The sequence below is a fragment of the Lissotriton vulgaris genome, chromosome 2_1, assembly GCF_964263255.1.
Source record: "Lissotriton vulgaris chromosome 2_1, aLisVul1.2, whole genome shotgun sequence".
NCBI classification, from domain to species: Eukaryota; Metazoa; Chordata; class Amphibia; order Caudata; family Salamandridae; genus Lissotriton; species Lissotriton vulgaris.
The window spans coordinates 416,806,608-416,830,206 of NC_141687.1; the positions used below are offsets into that span (position 1 = coordinate 416,806,608).

Sequence of the window (23,599 nt, forward strand, 5' to 3'; positions counted from 1 at the left end):
GTAGCCATCTGGCACATGGTACCATATGGTAACCTTACACAGGTGCATAACCTTATCTGACCCCATGCACCCCACACATTCACAGTGCATGTGCATGCAGGTGGTACTTTTAAAATGTGAAATACAAACCGCGAAAACATATCACCTCTGGGCTGTAACTCTGAGATGAATTGGAACTACAACAGAAGAGCAAAAAGATTTGCGAGACCCACACTGCTTTCAATCCTTTCAAACACCCAACGTTTTGTAAGAAGGACAACCTTGGGGTCAACACTAAACCCAACCTTCTAATGTATGGGTGAAATTGTAATCAGGTGGGGCTCAGCCAAGAGCAGCCTCCATCTTGACACTTAGTGTGCTCTCCTAGCAAACACCAAGGAAACCTTGGCCTTTCAAGCACCAGAGGGTCAGGCATATGACCTTGAACAAGAGCCTGACTAGAGACAAAAGCGAACACAGTCACTGACCTTCCATCTGAAAACCAATGCGCATGCACAGCCTTCTCTGTTCTGAATGCACTGCTGGCCAATCATAGGCCTTCTCGTAAAGGGAGCTCTATAGAGAAGCGAGTTTATGGCTGAAGTTTCTACCGTTTTATGACGTATTGACCTAGAATGAATGTGTGTCTGCTTTCAGTTCAAGAATTAAGCCCGGATACTTCCAATATATTTGATAAAATATGTGTGTTTTCAGATTATCCTAAAAGCTCTTTTATTGTTCACAAACCTTGGTTAAACACTTCCTGGCCATTTCTTCACCAGAGAACAAAAACCTAATTTGAAACTGGTGTCAATCCCAGCTAATTTACAGTATCATTAATCTAGTCAAATAAAAACACCCTTGTTTACCTACTTTTGACGATGTCCTTATTGGCTGAAAATTTCAAATAAAGGACGCATCACAGTAAAATGCATGATACATGGATAAAGTATTACATCATAAAATTAAGAATACATATCTCCATTATTATAGTATTTATTTTTCCTGTTTTCAACCGGTCAATGGACGTCTACATAATGTAATTCGGTGTTCATGAGCTCGCTGAATGCTACGCTTGTAACGCAGCCAACGCATAGTACTGCATTGCAGTTTAGAGCAGGTAATATGATGGAAATGGCAAGCTAAAATGCCAATCAAAAGTCAGAATTCAGCTGAATAAACTTCCTGCTACAAGGTTAACAAAAACCTGGTTTGCAAGGGTTTCCTGAACTGCAGATGCTTGCTTAGCCCAGAGAGGACTTTTAGCCTCGCACCACAGAGCAGGGATGTGAGGACAAAAACAAAAAAAAATGTCCTTTCTGAATCCTTGCTTGCATGCCTCTATGATGAGCCAAAAAATCAAGCCACCCTTAGGCGATGTGCGGGTAGAAATTATATCACTTTAAAATTCTGAATTGCAATTCCAGTTGAATGTGGCTGTTACCTTGTGATTTCCGTCGGCATGTTTATCAACTTTCCTTAGTATAACTAACTGGATCATGCCACGAATGTTTCCCTCCATAGACATGGACCGTCGCAGCGTCTCCATGGCATCGTGGTTCGACTTGCCCAGCAGAGACTCCCCATTCACTGCCATCAGCTTGTCGTTCACCCTCAAGCGACCGTCCTTTAGGAAAGAAGTAAGAGAAATTAGTTGGAAATCTGGTACACAATCTAATAAATCTTAACTCAGAAGAGTCAATATTGCAAGATAGGAATTAAGGGTAGACTGTGGAATACTTAGTGAGCTCCAGTGATCTTGAGGAGGTCACAAATCCACACTTACATTGACCCCGGAGAGACACCACTATTTTAGACTAGCTTCCTATTACTGTTAGGGAGTATGAGGCACTTGGGTTGTTTGCAGATACATCTATTCTATATCACGCCTAGCTAATGGTTCCCCTTCTCAGTTGCCTGGTCTTTCACAAACTGTATTGTGCTGTTCATTATCCCCAGTGCACCCGAGCTGACCTCTGTGACTCTTTGATGTGCTTGGTCTGTGGAGCAACGACCCTGGAACTTGGTCTGCATGGTGCCTTCTTCAAACTTCTTGCAGCTGGCTACGAATGCAGAAATCGAGGTTTGCGATTTGCCTCTGCAAGGGTGAGGTTGCTCTCTGCTGTGGTTCTGAATGATACCAAGAGCTTTCTTCAGCAGTTTTGAACTGTAGCCATGGCACATACTTGATGTGTGCTCGAACTTCAAGATGAGCCTTCCAGGTCAACACATTTTGTGCACAGGAAGGGGATATCTATTATTGACTGCTAAGCATCTGACCTTTACTCTGAGGTCTGAATAAGTGAATGAACTGGCATTGTATGCATTTGCTGCTTATAAAGTTGTACGGATTTCATGGTTCCTTCGTTTTGGAACTTTGCTGACCCAATCTCCACACAATTCTTGCTCACAAAGAGACTAATTTTGTTTCAATATCAGAAAATGGCAAATTTGCGCTCACTGGATGTCAGCAGGAGGGCCAGTTCTACTGATTCCATACTATTTGCCCTATTACATTTTCAGAACATGTGGATATTACAATAAATAATAGTTCACAAACTGTTCTCTTTCTTTTCAAAGTTTTGCCCAAAACTATCAATATCTTTTCTGAAGTATTTCTGGTAGGCAGATTGCTTGACTGGGCCTCTGTCACTTCAGACATACTCTAGATGTCGGAAGGTCAAGGATGGTCAAGTGGTTTGACATTTAGCCCCTTCGCTGTGGGGGTTAATCCCCGCTGTGCTGGGGGGGAGGGGGCCGCGCACAGCGCTCCTATGCTCATGACGAGCTGAGCTCGTCATGAGCTACGGCGCTCCTGTGCTCATGACGAGCTCAGCTCGTCACAGGTGAATTGCCTCCCGTGGAACGCTCAGCACAGCGGGGGAATTCTCCCCGCACCTGAGCGTTCCGCGGGCCATGACGCGCTGAGCTCGTCATGAGCACCGGAGCGCCGTGGCTCATGACGGGCTCAGCTCGTCATGAGCGTCCAAGGAGTTAATATTCAAACAATGCGAAGGTGTACTTGTTGAGATGTTTGTACAACAATACAATTTATTCACTGTAATCTACATAGGCTGTGGCAAATCACGGTTGAACATTCCTGTGTGATGTAGCCCCAGAATCCACATTTTCCAGGGTTACTATGCTATCTACAGCTGCTGCTCTCAAACTGAGGTTGTGTGTCTTAACGTTGTGACCTACAAATAGCTATTTGTTTAACTCAAACTTTCTTTGTGCACACAGACCCAGAGTGTGGCCATCAAGAACACAGCAAAGCTTACTTTTATCTTATTATTGCACTATAACTTTCAGAGCGGAAAACAGGTGGTTTGAGAAAGCCAGAGTCAAGTTTTGTTCAAGTTCTGTTTAGCGTTCCATCCTCCTTGTGTCTTTCCCTGAATGCTGAATGGCTCACAGAGACCTTGCATTAGAGCGCACATGGAAATGCATTTAATAAGACGTGGGTCTTGTGGATCCATATGCACAAGTATGTGTCAATCACCTCTCTCCCCCCAGATTCCTGCCTGTTCCTTCATATTCCATCTAGAGCTGCTCCTCACGCTCAGTATTGCGTGTTGGAAGGATATTTAACTCTTCCTCTGGAGAGCGATCACCATGTCTTGTGCCTCAGTCCAATGAACAAAAGCAAAAAGAACAAATGATGGACGGAATGCTGAGCAAATCAAACATTCACCCGCAGTCACGGATCTGGTTTTAATACATTGCTTTTTTGCTCACCTTGCCATCTCAGTTCAGACTTAGCCATATGCAAACCAGCCTTGACCCTGCTCCACATGGGGACAGGTGAGACCGAACTGCCAGGTCAGGTCCTCTCTGGACCAGAAACAAGCATCCTAGGACAGGATTCAGGGCATTACCCATCATCAGCCAGGCTAGTTTGAATCCAGTGGCTAAGTCACCAAGGAAGCCATGTCTTGGCATATCTTTCCCATTGAGGGCGACAAAATCAAAATGAATAAATGATGGACAGAATGCTGAACAAATCAAACATTCACCCCCACTCACAGTTGAGTTTAATTAATTATTTGTTTGGCCACCACACCATGGTGGTACCCCGAAACCGGTCCCAGGATGCTTGTTTCCAGTCCAAGAAGGACCTGTCCTAGCAGTTCGGGCTGGAAAGAAAGTATGCTTCAAAACTGGTAAATATTTGTTTATTATCACAAACAACAGCTGCATAATCCATCTTTAATGAGAAAGTAGCAATAAACAGCAAACAGAGTAGCCAGCACAATTACACAATCTTTCACTTTTCAGGGTAGGTGGGAGTGCTTTAACAGCAAGAGCCACCACATTTGTGAATGGACTTTAAAAAATAACTACCAACATGAGGACATAGGGAGCAGGTATGCAACTGACTTCACAGAAGTATAGACTTACATCCTCAAGGCACTTACTCGAAGGATCCTTGACTTGATATCAGTTCCAGGGTGGTTTCCCAAAGTGGTCTAGATTTCAAGCGGGGCCATTAGTGAACAGCGTAAGATATACCCTCTAGTATTACACGGATGGGAATTCTCCTCACATTCCAGTTGGACACATCGGTCTAATTTATTTTGCTGATGTGGGTGATGGATAAGTGAAAACCCTGCATGGTGACTACGTCATGGGCCTTATAATCTGCCAGTTTTTCTGCTGGTCTAATAGGATACCAAGGCTGGACAGGGTTGCCAGCTTAAACAGCCTTATGCCTGTGGGTTCAAGACCATTACCAACCTCTGGACTGTTTTTATTTGAAAGTTTCAATGAATGCAGTCCACAGTTTTCCTAAATGTACTTACTCTTCTATAAGTGATTTGAGTCTGGTTAGGTCTCGGCTACTAGAAAGGGAATGTACTGCCTGTTGCAAGACATTTGTGGGCTTACCAAGAGCAAAAAGAAACGTGAAGCTCGCTTATTGCTTACTACCTGGTGGCTTTCCAGTCACTCATGTTCCTGCTTTTTATTTCGGTCCCATCTTGTCAATCTTGCATTCATCCCACCCATTGGACACAACCTCTTTGCTACATCTTTCTGTTGTCTGGCTTCTACACTTCCACTGCTTGCTTTTCAAGCATTACACTTGGATTAAGCACTCCAATGCAGAACATGTATTTTCTATCTCACCCCTTGTGTGCTTCTCTTCCCCTAGAGTCCATGCTGCTCTCTGTTGCATGTGTGCTTTTTCCACGCCCGTCCATGTTGTGCTTGCCCTTGGGTACTCTCCCTGTTGCTTTCTCGCCTGTGTGCTTCTCTCCTGCCTGCTCCACGCTGCTCTCTTTCACGTGTTTCTTCCACCCAGTGCTCCACTTTGCTCTCTCTCTCAGTTGTCTGCTTGCCCCCACCTGTGCCCCCACATTGCTTCCCATGCGCCGCTTCCGACCCACAGTAGCACCCCTCTGTTGATTCCATGCACCAATGTTGCTGCTTCCCTCCTCATCCATGTTGCTTCCACCCCCATGTTGCTTCCCTCCAATCGCTCAAAAAAACCAACGCTTTAGCATGTTTATTTATTTTGTGTTACTGACCCAAATCAGATTGTTAATTGCAAATTTAATTTAAGAAAAACAAAAAACGTCTGTGTCATAAAATAAGCAAATGCACGCATGGTGCATAAGCCCACTGGCATAACGAAACTTAAGCCCCCCCCCCGTGCAAGGTATGTGGAGGGGCCCCCTCCAAACTCAATCAGGAGCTCTCCAGCCAGAGTACTGTGCTGAGGGGGCCCCCTTGAAGCTTGGGGGCTCTCCCACATAGCAGGTATTGCGGGTGCCTGTGTTACGGTACTGCATGAACCTACAAAGTGGCGCAGCTGCCCACTACAAAGGCTTGTGTTTTTTCTTTCAAGGACGCCATGCAGAATTGCTAAAAATGATTGGCAAACTCAATGGTTCTCAAAGGTGGGACCTATTGGCTTTGTCAATGCTTGTTTTTATATTGGTACAAATAAAGATCAACTTGTTTATTTTTTGGATCAATCTTTTACATCTTTAACCTGATATGGGAAGGGGAGGCTAAAAGTCAACTTCTTCTAAGAAATCCAAAGAATTAGAAATGGAAGTGTGTCCTCACAGCAGAGGGAGAGAAGGGTCAGCATTTAGGATAGCCCTTTGAACCAATTTGTCAAGTGTCTAACTGGTGGTATCTTGAAAGTGCTATGAACCTGGTCACTCAGCAGCACTGGTCACTGCCCTAATGTCATCGCCTTACTTGAAAGATGCATGGATGAACCATGAAGTCATTCTTTAACCACATCCGCCAGGTGTTGAAATCGACACCAAAAGCAGCCAGTGCAAAGTAATTTAACTTGTCCCCGTATTTAGGGAAAACAACAGTGGTCTTTGCACATTCCTCATCTCTACCAGTCACCAAGAATAGGCATTTTAGGATGTTAGTTTGATGATGTAAGCAGGGGTTTTGAGGCTTCATTTGACATCATTGGATGAGAGCGCAATTAAATCTCAACCGGAACGTCACTCCTGCTATGAAGACAGTCTAAGATCCCAGCAAACAAAATGGCCTTTCCTTCCTGCGACTTGCAGCAAGAAATGTTGCACCTTAAGTTTTTATCCCTGGATACAAATGGTGGAAAGAGTTCCCTTTAAGTACCTGCAGCATTTGCTGCGCTGTGCTTACCGCGGCTCGCGAGGAGGCGGCAGACACATCTTCATTTGCCCGAGGCCTGGTACGTGAACAGGAAATAAGCGAGGGCGAGAAGCGATGACTGCTCTAACTCATGAGCAATGATGCTTTTCAAGCTCATCTGTAGACGAATTGTTATGAGCCCATATCCCTTTCCCTCACTGAGTCAGTAAGTTGATTTTTGGCGCTTTGCTGGCCAACAAAGAGCAGACTGGTTTTATATTCTAACCACAAAAGTGAGATATTGTGAAACAATCTGCAGCCCCAGACAGGGTTATGAACTTGAAGATTTCATTCTGGTCACAGATGCACAATGCAATCCTCAGTCCGCAGGAAGGCAGAGCACATGATTGGAAGCCGAGGCCGTGCCGGGTTTGGAGAGGTCAGCTCACCGACTGACGAGGAGAAGCGCAGTAAATGAGTGAGGATCAGAAGCACAGCAGGGGACTGACCCGCCTAAGATGGAGACCTCTTCTGGGTCAAGAGACATTACAGAAAAGTGCTTACAGTGGTTGGGCCATAGCTCACTGCTCCCGGCATTTGTGCGCTCTGTCGTTTAGTGTGCAATTTGAGACCAGGCATAAACTTATTGAACAAGCATTTGCAATGCAATAGGTCTCGCATTAGGAAAGTTTGAGCTATTGGTATTGTAAATGACAAATGTTTTATTTATGTGTTGGTTTTGAAAATAGTGAAATTAATAGCTTTGTCATTTACAATGCCAATAGTTTTAACTTCCGCAAATGTGACACCTATAGCATTTGTAATGCAATATGTGTTGTATTTACGTGACTTAGATGTATTGCTATTACAAATAACAATGTTTTAATTTTTTAAAAATAATTAATGCTTAAATAAGTTATTGTAATTTATAATGGCAATAGGTTAAACTTTTGTAAATACATTTTGTGAAGATTATGTTCAGTGTATTTTATTGTGACGAAAATCCAAGAACAGAAGTGAAATATTAACATTGTTTTGTGACACTTGTAATACAGCTTGAAACATTGAGAGAACATATTTGAACCAGTTGTTGTTGAATGGTTGCACAGATTGATGCTGTGGTGGCGCTGAGTGATGTTGTAGTGGCGCTGAGTGATGTTGTAGTGGCGTTCAGTGATGCTGTGGCGTTGAGTGATGCTGTAGTGTTCAGTGATGCTGTGGCGTTCAGTGATGCTGTGGCGTTCGGTGATGCTGTGGCGTTCGGTGATGCTGTGGCGTTCGGTGATGCTGTGGCGTTCGGTGATGCTGTGGCGTTCGGTGATGCTGTGGCGTTCGGTGATGCTGTGGCGTTCGGTGATGCTGTGGCGTTCGGTGATGCTGTGGCGTTCGGTGATGCTGTGGCGTTCGGTGACGCTGTGGCGTTCAGTGACGCTGTGGCGTTCAGTGACGCTGTGGCGTTCAGTGACGCTGTGGCGTTCAGTGACGCTGTGGCGTTCAGTGACGCTGTGGCGTTCAGTGACGCTGTGGCGTTCAGTGATGCTGTGGTAGCGCATAGTGATGTTGTGGTGCCCCTGAGTGATGCTGTGGTGGTGCGATAGATTGAGTGAGGGCGATAGATAGACTGAGGGCGATAGATGTAGTGAGGGCGATAGATAGAGTGAGGGCAATAGATAGAGTGAGGGTGATAGATAGAGGCAGGGCGATAGATAGAGGCAGGGCGATAGATAGATAGATAAATAGATAGATAGATAGATAGATAGATAGATAGATACACCGCAATCCATGAGACAGACCTATGTCATCGCACACATTCATGATCCGAGTTTACCTATCTCAAACAAACATCTGCCATTAAGGATCCAGACAACAGTACATTTGGACACTCAGGGCTGGGGTACACATCCTTTACCATGCAGATGACTATACTGTCCCAACAACATGCACTCGAATGAAATGGTGAAAGAAAAATAAATAAGTTGTTCCATGAATGTGAGCTGTGGAAGGATACAAGTCATCCAATCAAAAAGAGAGCAAAGAAGCTATGCTCCAGGGAAGGGACAAACACAAAAAGAAGAATACAAAGCAAACAAAGGAAGTTCACTAGAGAGCCAAAGAATTAAGAGCAGTTGGTAAGCCCAAAGCCCATTCTTCATATTGATACTGTCCACAATAGGTCTTCGACAACAGATAGCTAAGAGATATATTTAGATAAAACAAACAAGCATTGCCAAGCCACTCAGTATGACCTTGGGAAATGTGCCTCAAATGTCTAGTGGAATCAATGCAACAACAGTCTACTGCTTCTATCACACTGTACTCAAGAGTTAATTGCTTGCACTCAGGAGTACTACATTTATAATTGGTCTTAAACGTGATCTGAGCTTTTGATACACAGTCCACTGGCTCCATTTGACTTGCAACGCACCTCTGTGGCATGATAACAATGAATACAAAGAAGAAAATAAAACGTTTGTCGTTTACTTAAAAAAAAGTAACAATACAATCTCATATTACCACAGTACCTAAATGTGTTTGTTCTGATATATATTTGTATATTTATTAGGACTCTTGCCAATAACTATCTGAAGCACGTTTTCACCCATTTTCACTATTGGGCTTTACCACAAGAATGCATGGCTGCACAAACCATCAGTTACAGCAGTGCAAAATGGGAAACCATGTGGTAAGAAGCACTAATCCAAAAACACATCCGAGGTAGTTGAAAGGAGTGTTTTATTCTATTCAAGAAAGGCCATTGTAATGGCTGTATAAATAGCTTCAGAAAATAAGCAACGACGCTTGTGGATAGGATAAGTACGGCAGCAACGCAGCGCTAATCCAATATTTGATCATGGACTAAATGATACAGCTAAAAAGGAGGTTGTAACTATTAACATTAATATTTTAAACTTGTCATGGATTTATTTTTAAGCAACTGAGAAATTGTTAAGCAAAAATCTACTAAACAAAAACGGAAGTGTGAAGTTGGCAAGGATTCAATTAGTGACTTCATGAGCCAAGAATATTCAACCCTGCAACTAAACTATATGACAGGACAGTTACACCACTGTAGAAAACAAGTCAACCAACCGAGCTGTTTTACTCAGATTCGAACTATGTCTGCAGGTTACACAATGATGAAGACAGCACGCAAACTAGCTAACTAAATTAGCTGTCTTCCCGGACTTTCGATGTGATCTGCGATTTATTTAAACATTTCGGATGGTTACAATCTAAGCAGGTACCTGGGGCTTACACCCGCATTAAAACACATGCATACACACCTGCATGTTAGCTCATGTGTCACTGTGTTACTGTGCTGCGTGCGCTAATGTTAAAGAGCATGTGTAGAGGCAGGTATTGTTGCGGAAGGGTGGTGGATAACAAAAGCAGTTCTTCAGCTTTGGGTTGCTGAAAGTCCAAGTCGGGCATTCCACGTTATGGCCCCCAGGCTAGCTACCGACCAGAAGCATGAACACGAAAGGTGCATTAACCTGCCGGGCTATCACGGAGTCGTGCACAGCTGCCTGGAGGCTCGCTCGCGGCCTGGCATTGCTAACAACATTCATTGATCCGCCTTACCTGTGTCCGTGGAGGCCAGGAGCAGCAGCAAGGCCGCCAGCCACACCAGCCGTGCCATGTCGAGTGAGAGCGTAGATACAGGAGGGAGGTGGCGGCCCTAGAGGCAAGGAGAGCATGGAACGTGTGCATGGGTGTCTGCTGGTGAGGTGTCGCTAGGGCAGTCTGACTAGGCCACCGGAGCTCGGGGAGCACACACTGCACCAGAGGGGGGCACACTGCAGGGCACAGTACATAGGAGTATGTACATAGCGCTGGAAGTAGGGGAGCGGGAGCACTTGCGCTGCAACTAGAACTAAGGGCACAGTAGTTGAAAGGCATTTAACACCTGCGTGTCCACATCTGCTTGTTGCTTCACAGGTGAGATGGTATCAGCAGATAGACGCCGTTGGAGGGTGTTGGGTAAACATTAGTTTAGCAGCATGCATGAGAAGTGCCAGGGCGCCGGGCACAGCTCTGAAGCCCACAAGCAAAAGAGACGCCGTGCGTGTGCACATCTGCTGTCCGGCGCCGGGCACAGCTCTGAAGCCCGTGAGCAAATTAAGCACTTCCTGAACGCCCCTTATTGATGCTGGCATTTACACGTGTGCTGGACACTCCAGCAAGCAAAGTGTTTGAAAGGACGACTTTTCCACACCCACTTTGGCATTATCGGGCTGCTTTGTTTGCCTGATTGAAAGCGTGATATGATTCACGTACTTTCCCGCGCTGCTCACCTCGTCAGAAGCTGGCTATTTATTACCCTTGCTCAACCTGCGTCAAATTGGTAATCTTAGAGTCGGTTCACATTCAGCTGCACGCGATATGAATGTGTGCTGTGAGCCGCCTATCTGGAAATGTAATCAAGCAAAACTGAAACCGCGGTGGGAGCGCACGAGCGCCGACGCAGAGGAAGATTCCGACGCGCGCCTTGGGATTGGGTCGCGCGCGTAGCTGTCTACGTTACAAACTCACGCGCGTGACCCAATCCGAAGGCACGAGTCTGAATCTGCCTATGCCATTGACAAAGCTGCGCACGTGGCCACCTCTTGTCTCCACTCGTTGTCGGCTGAGCCGACAGCTATAGTACTTGTGGCGAGAGAGCGCTTTCGCGCGCTTTTGCCAAGGCGAGACCTAAAAAGGAGGGGAGCGCTCAATCCGGGAGTCTAAAACACGTGTTTCAATGTCTGGCACATTTATTGAGGGCTTCCACAAAAGTGAAAGTTGTGTGTAAAGGGGTGGGATGAATGGACATCTGATTTCGTAGTGATGCATTAGCTTTATGGGTTTATTTACTTAAAGGGCTTCTATGTATGCGGTTTTACAACAAAAAATATCTTTCGCTCTTTTTTGATTCAGGCTAGCCTTTTCAGTGTCGTTGCAGGAGCAGTGGCTTTCTCTTTGGACGGCACCCCGCGGGAAAACAAAATCGGGTTCCAAGTAAGTGTGCTTATGGGGGTAAAACTGCTTCTGGGGAGAGGAAAAAAAGCAACCTTTCTTCTCTTTATTCTATCTTCTTTCAGCTTCGTCAGATTGCCCCAACTTTCCACTGTTGTTCCTTCGATCCTTTATATTACGTGACCTATAGACAGTGGAAAGAAGAGGTAAAAAAAAACCCTGAAAGCCATATTCCCGAGTTTAAGGAGTATTTCGGGTAATATGGTGATGATGAGTTGGCGCAAGATTTTCTCTTTTGCTCTCTGTAGAAGGGCGTCTTTAAGGCGGTCTCCTTTCCCTATTTTTAGTAAGATAAGTTGTGCACACTACTTTGGGTGGCAGGCCCGGGTTATTCCTTGGCATTCTCGGCCTCCAACCAATTTCTATCCTGTTGCCTCCGTTGTATTTTCCAACACCCACACCCAACTGGGGTTGCCTCAATCTGCCAGTGCTGTGGTGAGTACTTCTGTGTCCGCCATCCCTGGGAGTCCATCACTAGTTCTCACACCACCTGTCTGGTTTCATGTCAGGTTCTTCCTCCATCGGACCGCTTTCGCTCCAGGTCTCCGCTGCTGGTCCTGAATCCCGGAATCTGCCTTCATACACCATTTCCCCTCCTTTGTGCCACATTATCCTCTATCTTTCTTCCTTTCTATCCCTCTTCTCCGGTTGTGAGTCCATCCTTTTACTTCTGGGTCGCATCCTCTGAAGAGGGCAGCCCGACACCTCCTCTTGCTTAGGGAAAGTGTCATTTGTTAGTCCTCCTCTTCGGTCTCATTCTTTGCTCTTAGTCTTTCTTCTCTTTTCTTTGTTGGCTTTTCTTTTTCAGATTTACCGCCAAATCTGGCCCCGGATTCACCCAACTTAGACCTCCAGCTACTGCTAAGTCCTTCCTCCGACAATGATCGGCAAATATGTGTCAAATATATATCTCTCAATGAACACTTAATAGGGCCAGTTGGCAGAATATAGCCTAACAGTAGAAATAGATGGAAAACCTAAAACAAGAAGGTAATCATAATAGCTTAAGGCAAGAACTTCCACACTGACCTTTTCATGGTAGTAGTTGTAGTGCTGAGTGTTAGAGCTCCGGGGTCTGGTGTAGAATGGACAAACAAAAGTAGGTGGGCGAGGTGAGGCAATGCAGATTCAGGGTGGCTTTTGTGTCCTCCCTTAAAAAAAATCTTACTATATAGACAGAATCTATTGCTAACTGGCTTTGATAGCTCAATCGAGAGGAGAAGGTACACAACACTAATGCATGTGTAGTAAACTAATGTACGGGTTAACAATGTGGCTTTTTAGTAGTGCATTGATTCAATGATGATGAGGCACACGTTATGCTCAGACTTTAAGTGGAATGCGATGAATGTGAGCAGGGACAGGTGAAATACATTCTTGCCAGTTCGGCCCAGTTGTTGGTCATGTTGTACATTTTGTAGCTGCCATGGAAGATTCAATATTTATTTAGGAAAGCCCACACAGAGGCCATTGCAGTTGTCTAGATGGGTGATGAAAAGGAGGTGATGACTCGGATGCTTGGTTTGTATGTGCGTTTATTGGGATTGCAAGGCGGTACTGGCCACCTGAGTTTACAGCGAGAAAAAGAAAAGGAAGACATGTATGAAGAGTAGCCATTGGCCAGTTTGCAAAGTATGTTTGAACAGTTTCTATGAATTAAAAAAACAGCCCTTCGGTAGAGTGTCATAGTGAAATTATTCAATGAACTTCTGCCTTTAATCATAATCTTTAACCTCTGCACAAGCTGAAGGCATAAGTAATTGACATGACTCGTTTGGAAGCATGCAAGTGGGGCAACTTTGCTGATTGATATTGGTGGACTTAAATACATCCTAAACACGACCTAAATGGAGCCTTTCAAATGACTGGCATGCTCATACCTGTCTCAGTTACTGGGATTCAAGGTAAGGCTTTAATGGCTGGTCTTTGCAACTCTGCCAACAAATTTTCCAGATGGTCTTTTTATACCTTATTTAGAGTCACATAGTGTCATTTTGTAACATGCAAACACCTAATTTCAGTGTTGTCGGCATGAATCGACCACACCCAACATCTTGTTTGTCTCATTAGAGGACAGAAAAGGAAGAATATGTCTGGAGAAATGTGCTGAATATTAACCCTACACCAGACTATTTCTCATTGATGCAAAGTTTTGTTTCGTAAATAATTTCTCCAGTGCATCATTGATTTACAGATCTGTGCATATTTTTTTTTGTTTCTTGGAGGAACAGAGTAAATGGGTACTACGCAGTATCAACTTATAAAATTCTGAAACGTATGTCAAGGGTGTGTTCTGAAATACCTCAGTCGGTTACGTCCTACATTTGGAGTAGTATGAAAGTCTCTTTGCATGTTATGTAACTGTATGCTATGGTTTGAAGTCTCAGATCTCAACCAATTACTTTGTGGGTTGTTTCCTGTGCACTTCTGACACTGATTCTTATAACACCTGTCAGGGAGGGTACTTGGAACGCATCACAGAGATGAAAGGTTACAGATTTTTTTGCCTATTTTGCTCAATATAGCATTTTACGATGAAAATCATCCTTAACAAATGAGAAAACATCTAGATTTACTCTTCACTACTTTTCTAGGTTTGATAAAAAACAAAAGATGTTATCAAGATGTGGTGAAATATACGCTTAAGGAACACCAGCAGACCTTTTCCATCTATTCACCAAGGAGTTGGAACATATCCAACAGGGCCACCCAAACCCTGCTTCAATTTTGTAAAGACTTCAAGACACACCTCTTTAAATAACACGATAGTGCAATGCATTAACAGTTCAAAAACTAGCCATCTCTCATGATCTGCCTCGTCAGTATGCCTGGTTTGAGATGGACAACTCAATACTGGTTGAGCAGGGTGGCGAGAAAGGACTCCAATACTGCCTGCCTCTTAAACACTGAGAATGCAAGTCCATGTGCATCAAACTCCTTGCTCACAGGCAGACTGTGAGAATAGAGGCTTACCAGAAATTTTTTCTGGATAACAAAAGCAGTTGCCAATGAGACTACGCAATGGTAGCCATCATAACATTGATGGGCCGCAAGGGCAACGGATACTGCTGGTTGCAATTACAGGCCACTGGCGACAATAGTCTTGGAGGGGCTTTTGACTACCCACTGGTAGTCGACACCTTCAAAGACAAAGATAAAAGCAAACCACCACAACACACTTCTAATGTGTTCAAGACACCCACAAAGCAAGCTTTCCACAGGTAATACAAGCACTCACAACGAGCACATGGTGACTTGCAATGCCTAAGCTTACTACACTTCAAGGCCATTTGCAATTCCAAAGCTTACTACACTTCAAATGCCATTTGCAATTGGGCAAACCCAACATTTTGCAGCCGGCAGCTTTTTCCATATGCAAATGGCTTAGTTCCTAAGTTCAGCAATGCCTTTCTCGCCATCTCCAATACAAGCCATATGACTTGCCTGCCTCACTTTCTCAGAGAAAAGCTTAATAGGGGCAAGGGAGTGTAACACATTTACATGATAGCTCAGACTTGATTGATGCAATGTGCTGCTTAACATCCACTATAAAATACGCTGTCGCGCATTTTTTAATGGCGTGAACTGGCTGACTCAGCAGGTGTCAGGGCTACGATTTACATGTACCAAGTGCGGCAGCATTCTCCAGCAGGCAAAACCCGGGTGGAACTGCTGAGACAAGGAGAACGACCACACACAAAAGAAACGACGATACAAATCGGATAGGATAGCTAATGCCACCTCGCGCCAGAGGGTCAGGGTGGTCCTGATTATAATCCGAAGACTCTAATCTGATAGAATCCAATTGCGGCAGGAGAGGGCGCCCCTGAAGGTGATGTGGACAGGAGTGAGAAATTGTAGGAACGGAGTAGGTTTGCGCACCAGTGATTCGGGCACACGCGGTGGTTTTGTTATACATCAAACCACGCACTGTGACCTGCTCAACACGCCTCAGCTAGCTGTAGCAGACGTAGGCATGACGACAGGACAGCGTGTTCACGGACTACAGGCCTGAAGAAGCAACGGTGCGCACCTTCCGCTAATAGGACCTCAAAGCATTGTTTTACACACGCCTCGAATTTTCAAAGACAATTTACTTCCCTGAAAGGGTGTCTTCGGCACGCGGTGACCTTCAGACGATTGCAGGCCCTGGCAGAGCGCCCTGTACCCATTTGTCAATTACCGGCATCACAGGTGCCCGGTCGACTCGGAAATAATGCTGAACTAAACAGCTTTTCTAATATACCACCGGCTAAAATAGCTCCCGGCCTCGAGGTCTCCAAGCTGGCGCGTGGAAACCCGCGTTGACGTCTAAAAAAGGCGACGAGAAACCTATTTTGTCCTCTCGACACATCGCTCGCAAGAGCTTGAAGGAAATTGGTGCTGGGAGCGATCGGCAGGAACCCACTTCAGGAAATGCTTTTAAGCTGCGTGCACCCGATCTGTCCTGGACCAGTTACAGCACATTCCTCCCATGGTTTCAACAGCCTCCTTCCTTACCGTGAGATAAAAACAGAAATATTGCTGTACCTAGCAGTGAGATTCGAGAAAGTTTGCTGGTGAATAGTTGCAGCCCACGGCAGTATGTTCCCCTTCAAAGAAAAGCAGGGTATGTGGGCATTGATGAGTTTGTAACATAAGTGGACAGGCAGAAAGGTCTTCCTAGGAGCAAGCCTCTGAGGCTGCCGAATGCCAGGATTGCCCAATAGCAAGCTCAGTCTCATATTTCTCTCTTTCACCATCCTACACTTTTCATTCTCTTCATCTCACTCCTGCAGTTCCTTATCACCCCAGTGTTCTAATTTTGTCACAGTTTTCCTATCTTTCTCTTCCTCCTTTATTCCCTCTCTGTCTTTACTTCACTTGTGCTGGTTCAAAGGCCGCTCACGAAAAAAAGCCCCACTCACCAAAAAAGACTACGAGTACCTACCACTTGCAACCATTGGCACAAATTAAGCACCAGGACGTGGTCTAGCAATTTCAATCCCTTGCTTTTAAAAGAGAGGGGAGGGTCTCATGGAGTGCCTATTCTGGTCTTCACGTTATTTATTTAACTAATGTGGGTGAGTAACCAATCTTGGTGAAGCACATCAAAATTTTCCTAGAGAGCACTGGGCTTTCTGGCTGTTTCTGAGACTCAAAGCATACGTGCTGGATACCACAGAGGCTGGGATGAAAAGCCACTAAATTAAGCAATATCCCAGTATAAAGCTTGTTTCGGAGAGTTTAGGGGGAGAGAATCACAGATTTTGTAGGACATTAATGATCGAGTTTTGGATGTACGTACAAGATATTAGAGAGATGAGCGTTATGAAAGTTTGCGTCAGAGGTTCCGGAAACATGTACCTCCGAATTCTTGAGGAGCATGTCAGTGCTCAGGAGGAGTGCGACACAGAACTGTGTTTTTACTGAACAGTAGAGGTTACGATGCGGATTGTTGGACCTGGTGCTTTCTGCAGGGTTATACCCAAACGTTTTTCCTTCCTCCTTTTTTTCATGACCTTCAATTTGGTTGGCTTTAGGACTCTGGACACTAACCAGTGCTAACGTGCACGTACTCTCCCCCTAAACATGGAATGATTGTTTTACCACTGTTTGGCATATATTTGATTTACTTATAAGGCCCTTGTAAAGTGGTATACCATGTATCCAGGGCCTGTACTTCAAATGCTACTAGTGGGCCTGCAGCACTGCTTGTGCCACCCAGAGAGGAAGCCTTTCAAACCTGTCTCGAGCCTGCTGCTGCAGGGCCTGTATGTGCAGCTTACTGCCACTATGACTTGGCATTTAAAACTACTTGCCAAACCTAAAACGTCCCTTTTATTTCACATAGGTCACCCCTAAGGTAGGCCCCTAGGCAGGACCGGACTGGGAATGCCAACCACCCTGGTAATTGAGCCGGGCCGGCCGCAGGGGGGTGGTGGTGGGCGGGGGACACTGCAGCTGCTTTTTGTTACAGGGAGCCAATATTGAAGCTATGCTGCAAAACCGCCCCCGGTAGCAAAAACGATCCCCCAAGGGGTACACAAACGGCCACAACACTGACAGTCCACCAGGGAAATGCCCCCACAACAAAGGAAGGGCTGGATGTGACAGGGGATAAACCTACATTCATCTGCATATTGATAGCCTTCCTGGGCTGGGAGAGTGAGAATGGGGTTCACACTAACATTTGAATAGGTTGTGTCCCACAAAGTCACACAACGGGCTGATGTACCCCCTAATGATCGTCTGGAGCAATAGCTGGGCTGAAAGGGATTGTTGTGCACTTCTTAGGGCTCCTTTGAAGTCACTCCCTACATCAAAGGCATTTTTTGAGGATAAGTACTGGGGCTCTGACCCCATACCTTTAGACACTACATGGGACTTGTAACCAGGTGCTGCTGGCTCTACATGTGCACAATTCCAGAGGACTGATGTGCTGCCAGGAGGGACCACCATTATGCTGACTGCTTTGCTTAGTTGGCCTGCTGCCTACTGATTGCTGGGCTGCAAAATGGACCGCCGCTTTGCAAACTGCCTTGATGTGCTAGTCTTCTGCCTTCTACCTACTTATGCCCCAAGTATTCTCCAATGGCCTGTTGGGTTGCCCTGTTCTTCAGGAATCTTAGGGACAGGAAAGATTCCCCATTCTCTGCCCCGCTGCAGGACTCTACTCCTTGTGAGTCTGGCAGTAAGGCTCTGAATACGATCAGTGCAGGACTGATTGGCAGCTGATGTGCGACCGAGCAAACGCTTTGCTTCTTTTTCCAAGGATTGAGCACCTTAGACCTTAGGCGGTAGTGTGGTTGGGCACTCACTCAGACTCAGCAGCTGTTCCTACTTGTGCTGCACAGAGGAGAAAGACCAACCAGGGACTTTTCTGGGGCAACCCAGAAGCCACCAGCGATGTCAGCGCCACATTTTACAACTCAAGCATTGCCAGGGAGATGGCTGTACCTCCACCACTCTGCCCTGGGAATCGAAAAAACAATTCGGGGGCAGCCGCATCAGTTGCTCGCTGCCGTCCTTGGTTTCTACCATGCATCAGAGCACTGCCCTCATTATTGAGCTCAGGGGATCAGCCTCCTGGCTGGCACACCCGCTGAATCGCCACAGCACACAGACATCACCCCTCGGTCTAGTGGGAGATCGCCACAGTCGAGTGCTGTGCCCGCTCAGTCCACCGAGGCCAGATCAGCGCAGCACCTAGAGCCCAAATGTATTGGGAGCTTAAAGGTGCACTGCGTGCTTGCGGCCAGCTAAGATTGTAGACTAAGCAAGGTTTCTTACCCCCTCCTCTTTGGGACTGACTGTGGGGGGCCTTTGGTCTTAGTCTATATTTTGAGGTGAAACCTGTATGGAGGACACCAAGAGGAGCGCGAGACAGGAAACATCTAAAGCAACTGTCTTTTGGGTGATAACAATGTTTCCCAGTTTGCATTACATGGGATAGTTCCCAAAGTACTTCTGTGAGACTTCACAGAAATTACTGTATAATGTTTAGTAGGGGTGCAGGTGCTCCTGTGCCTTACGTTTTGTTTCAGAATGTAATCATTGCAATAGGGTTCACAGAAATTACTATATAAAGTGTAATAGGAGCGCAGATGCGCTATGCCTATGTTTTAACTGCAATTTAAGTGGTTTACCCTAACATTCTGCATTACTTGCAAAGTTCTTATTTATACATGCCATTTTGGTCTTCTTGAGTTATGTACAATATAGAACCTATTTTTATATAACCCTATGTGGAGTCTCATTTGTGGTGTGTTGATTGTGTTACCGTGTGTGTGCTGCACAAACATTTTACACATTGCCTCTGATTAGCCTGCCTTCTCTGTGCCAAGCTAACAGAGGGTAAGCATAGATTATCTTGGTGTGTATCTAATTTGCCATGATCAGAGTGGTGGGTTCTGCCTGGCTTAGGTGCATACCCTAGCAAACAATAAGCACTATTTCTATCACTGATCATATTATGGTCTACTCGTGTCTCCATAGGAAATATGTAAACATCATCATAATCTGAAAGATAAGCAACTAAACACCAACAGCTATACTGACTGGCTAAGAGTGAGAGAGGACTAGTGTTCTACTATGTAACTGATGAGATGAATCTCATTAGATTTTTTTTCTGGACTTCAAACAGGATAGATGGACGCTGGGTAAAGAAGTGGATTTTAGCAGCCACAACCATACGAGATGTTTAACTGCTCCTTTCACATCTCGGACAATATTAAAATATATAAACTAAAACAAGAAAGAGAAATAATGCACAAAATACAAAGGCAACAAGCAACTCATCCCAAAGGCTTACCAGAACTAGAAACAGATAACACAAAAACCTTAAAATAATTATAGAGAACGGCAGTGTGACTACAAGGTTTAGGTCTGGGAAGAGGCAGCGCTTCTACTCAGTTCTACATGAGGATCTAAGAGCACTTGCTGTGTACATTCTACTCTGGCGGTGACTAGGCAAAGAACTCTAAACAATGGTCCACTTGGTATAGCGGAAAATACCAAATAATTTGCAATTACAGGAAATATCCCTGGTATTAACCGATTAATTATATGGAGTCTGTGATAGGTCTGGCTCTAGGGTAGGGATGCCTGATTTGGGAGAACAGTCCAGTCACCCAACAAGCACGTATTGCTGATTCAGGACAACATGGTGAGTGTGCCGGCGATGCAGCACAACATGGACTTAGTGTGATGAAGAACTGTGCAACACCTTTGGTTCACTACAGAGATTTAACGTCGGTAGCACACATATCTGCATAAAGGCAGGACTGGTAAGGTTAGACAGCCCAGTCAGGACTATGCTGGACTGAGATATCCTGACTGACAGTCTTCAGTTGTAACCACTTGACTATGTAGCGATCAGTCAAGGGACAGTTGTAATAGTGTGGTTAATATAAGTTTCCTGAACATAGTGTAGGCAGTTTCTGCCCTCATCTCAGGAACTAGTTTGGTCAGTGATTGCAGGTTCCTAATCGGTGCACAGTGGGAAAGTAGTTTCTGTAAACGACCTGGATAATTGCCCAATGGACGTACGTCCAGCCGCGGCCCGTGCAGGTAACATGGGTGAGGGGGGGAGGGGGATTTCAACTGACAACCACGAAGGAAAATTAAGTAAATAGTTAATTTCCCCTTGTGGTCTTCACTCAAAATCCCCCCCACCGCTGTTACTTGCATGGGCAGCAACTACTTACGCCTTATACCTGCCTTATGCCTTGCATCCAATTGGGAGCCACTGGAGTAATCTTAGGGCTAATTTTATGAGGTTGCCTTTTAAGAGGTGGAGGCACCTTCTAGCTGATTGGCATTGTCCACAGATATTTAGTTGCTTGGTTCTGTGGACTTCGTTGCAGGTGAAATTGTTTCTTTGCTTGACAGACGTAAATTATGTTTCCTTACTGTAGTAATGCAATGCAATTACCAGGGTTCTTGTCCAGTCTATCCCACGGACTGATGGGAGAATTTCTGAAGCATAGAGAGCTGCATTTGGACACCCATGAAAACTGCATAGACTCAGAGGAAACACAAGAGCTTGGAATATAATTTTTTTCACCATGGTAATTACTTTCAAGAATAAGGCATCCTTTTAATTGAAGGTCATTTATAAGGTAATGAACCAGGCTTGTTTCACAGCTGGGCGAGGACTGCATGGCATCAGCCTACATCTGGAACTTCATTTGATACTGTTATAAAAGCAGCACCAGGGCTCACAATTAGATGTTGCGCAACAGGTAGAGGACCAATGACTTCTGGGGTACACTACATCCCGGTATGAACAAGGATGACTTCACTGAGGCCTACCATAATTGTAAGCTGTGGTTACAGCAAAAGGTCAAGATCCATTCCAGAGACAGTGGCCCCACCACATTGATACAACATTAACGTTCAGTGTGTCTGGTAAAACACTGAAAAAATGGGAACTAAGTGTGTTTTCTTGTGGTCCTCTCATGAAAGAAGAAGCTCTTCGCCGTGGAAAATGCAATACCTTTCAAAGATCTAAAGCTTGGCTGATGGTCATGAAGAAGGTTGTCTTGTACCCCCTACCCTTGCTAAACCACTGCCCACGCTTTTAGAGTTTGGTCAATTTCTAGCCAAGTTCTTCAGGTCTGACGACTATTTAAGACCCAGTTGGCAATGGCACCTGTTTGGACGCAACTTCAAATAAAAAAGGCACACTGGAAGAAATATTTACACACAAAGATGGGAAAAGTTCATGAGGAAAATTAAAAATGTTGATTCTGACAGCCAGTTTAGCAGCTCCTTCTTCTCCTCCAAGGGTTTAGAAGTGCTAACAGTAGACTCAAGCGGGGGGGGGGGTGGGGGTTGGAGAGCGGAAGTGGCAGGCAGGAGACTGAGTGGAGTAGGTACAACAACATGGAAATAAGTGTTACAAAAAGTAAAACATTCTTGTACATTTTAGTTCCTTACAAATCTTTAGTGGGTATTCTAGCATGCTTATTTTCAGCTGGGTTCGATTAATGTTTGTTCCAAACACATATTTCGAAGCAGTGAAACATTATTGGCTCATTAAACATAGGAGTGGGGGGCTACTATGGTAGTCCACATCACCGTGTGTCAACCAGCAGCGAGTTGCAGATAAGTAACAGAGGTATTGGTAAATGCTCATACCCCTCCCCCGCCCGCCCCTTGGTGGAATGTTTAGGGGTGGTCATTCATTTAACACAAAGCCTGCTGTGTTATAACTTCCTGACCAAGACACCCAAACACTCATGACACTGGCACTGCAGGAACTATTCAGAATGAAATCTGAACTCCACCTGTCCTTGTGGGTCAGTGTGACAAAAGATTGGGATGTTCTACCAATGCCATCCAATCCCATCTGCCTGCCGCCATATTTCCTGTAGAAAGGCATCCTCCCTGCACGCAGGCAAAGCACCCCAAGCACTTAAGGGCCCTTCAAGAAAGGATTATGTTAACCAACAAGGGCCGAAACGTCGACGCCTGACAACCTTTTTGTTGATGGATGTATCATCATTTGAATGTTTACTGTATTGTATGACAAAAAATAATTCATAGAACATGGGATTGAGTTTCTCCATGTTGTTAGCAGAGGTTGTCATATACTACTTTCAACTGATCTTATAAAGGCAGGAGTAGTTTTGTTGCCATATTGTACATTTTGTGTGTAAAAGAAAAATTACTCTGAAAACAACATTTATTTAAAAAGAAAAATAAAGAACAGTTTAATTCTGTTTTTGCCATGCTTATTCCAACTATAGATCGCCTAGGCGACTAGTCTACAATTGAAAACTAATGTTAAAACAAGTCCTATAGGGACACTTTGTAATTTGTTATCCTTCAAGAAAAAGGCATCTAGATCAGAACCTCCTCACTATAACAGAGTCCTAGCAGGCCCAACTGCAAAAGAAATATAAATACCCCCTTCCATTTGCCATACCTTAAATGCTGCTCCTCCGTGGATGATGGACTTGATGAAGATGCCGAGGTCTGCTCCAGTGTCCCGGGATTTGTTCCCCTTTAAGCTGATCCCGAGGCCAGCAGAGCCAGTGTCGTTCAGGGGGATTTCAAAGGTCAGCTGGGTCTTGCTCTCCACAGAAGGGACAATGACCTCAGGCTCTCCTTTCTGTGGGAATAAAAATCAAAATAATGAGGTGTTAGCCATAGGGGTGTCACTTATATGAGTTTTGTCTAAACAATTATGTGTTTAGAATACCAAATATTTTTTAATAAAACACATATTCATTCAAAGTGTAGATGGAGAGCAGATTGAAGCGTAGAAGACAGCAACCAAGCAAGGGTGACAAAGTCTTTTTGCAGCAAGGGCTGGTAACCCACTCGACTTCCATCTTTAAATATTTTTTATTGAGAAAACGTATGTTCTGGTTTTTGGATCTGTTGGTTCCAGACATTCCCAGAGCCTGGTGGGAGAGGCAATGGATGTAGCAAGAAAAACGAATCCAACTAACATTTTGCCATATTAATCATTAAAAACTATTTCCTCATATAGACGTGCACTATTTTAAACAAACCTGTATGTCACTAT

The 23,599-nt window shown here is 44.8% G+C and overlaps 1 protein-coding gene across 1 annotated transcript in view; it reads right to left on the reverse strand.

Annotated features, from left to right (window-relative positions):
* Positions 1–23,599, reverse strand: part of PARD3B (par-3 family cell polarity regulator beta) — a 1,965,377-nt gene that overhangs the window by 1,031,924 nt on the left and 909,854 nt on the right. Inside the window, exons 11-12 of the mRNA XM_086954074.1 lie at positions 22,994–23,179; positions 1,424–1,606 (exon numbers count right to left, since the gene is read on the reverse strand). Coding sequence (XP_086810200.1) covers positions 1,424–1,606; positions 22,994–23,179 — 369 coding nt within the window. The remainder of the gene's footprint in view (positions 1–1,423; positions 1,607–22,993; positions 23,180–23,599) is intronic.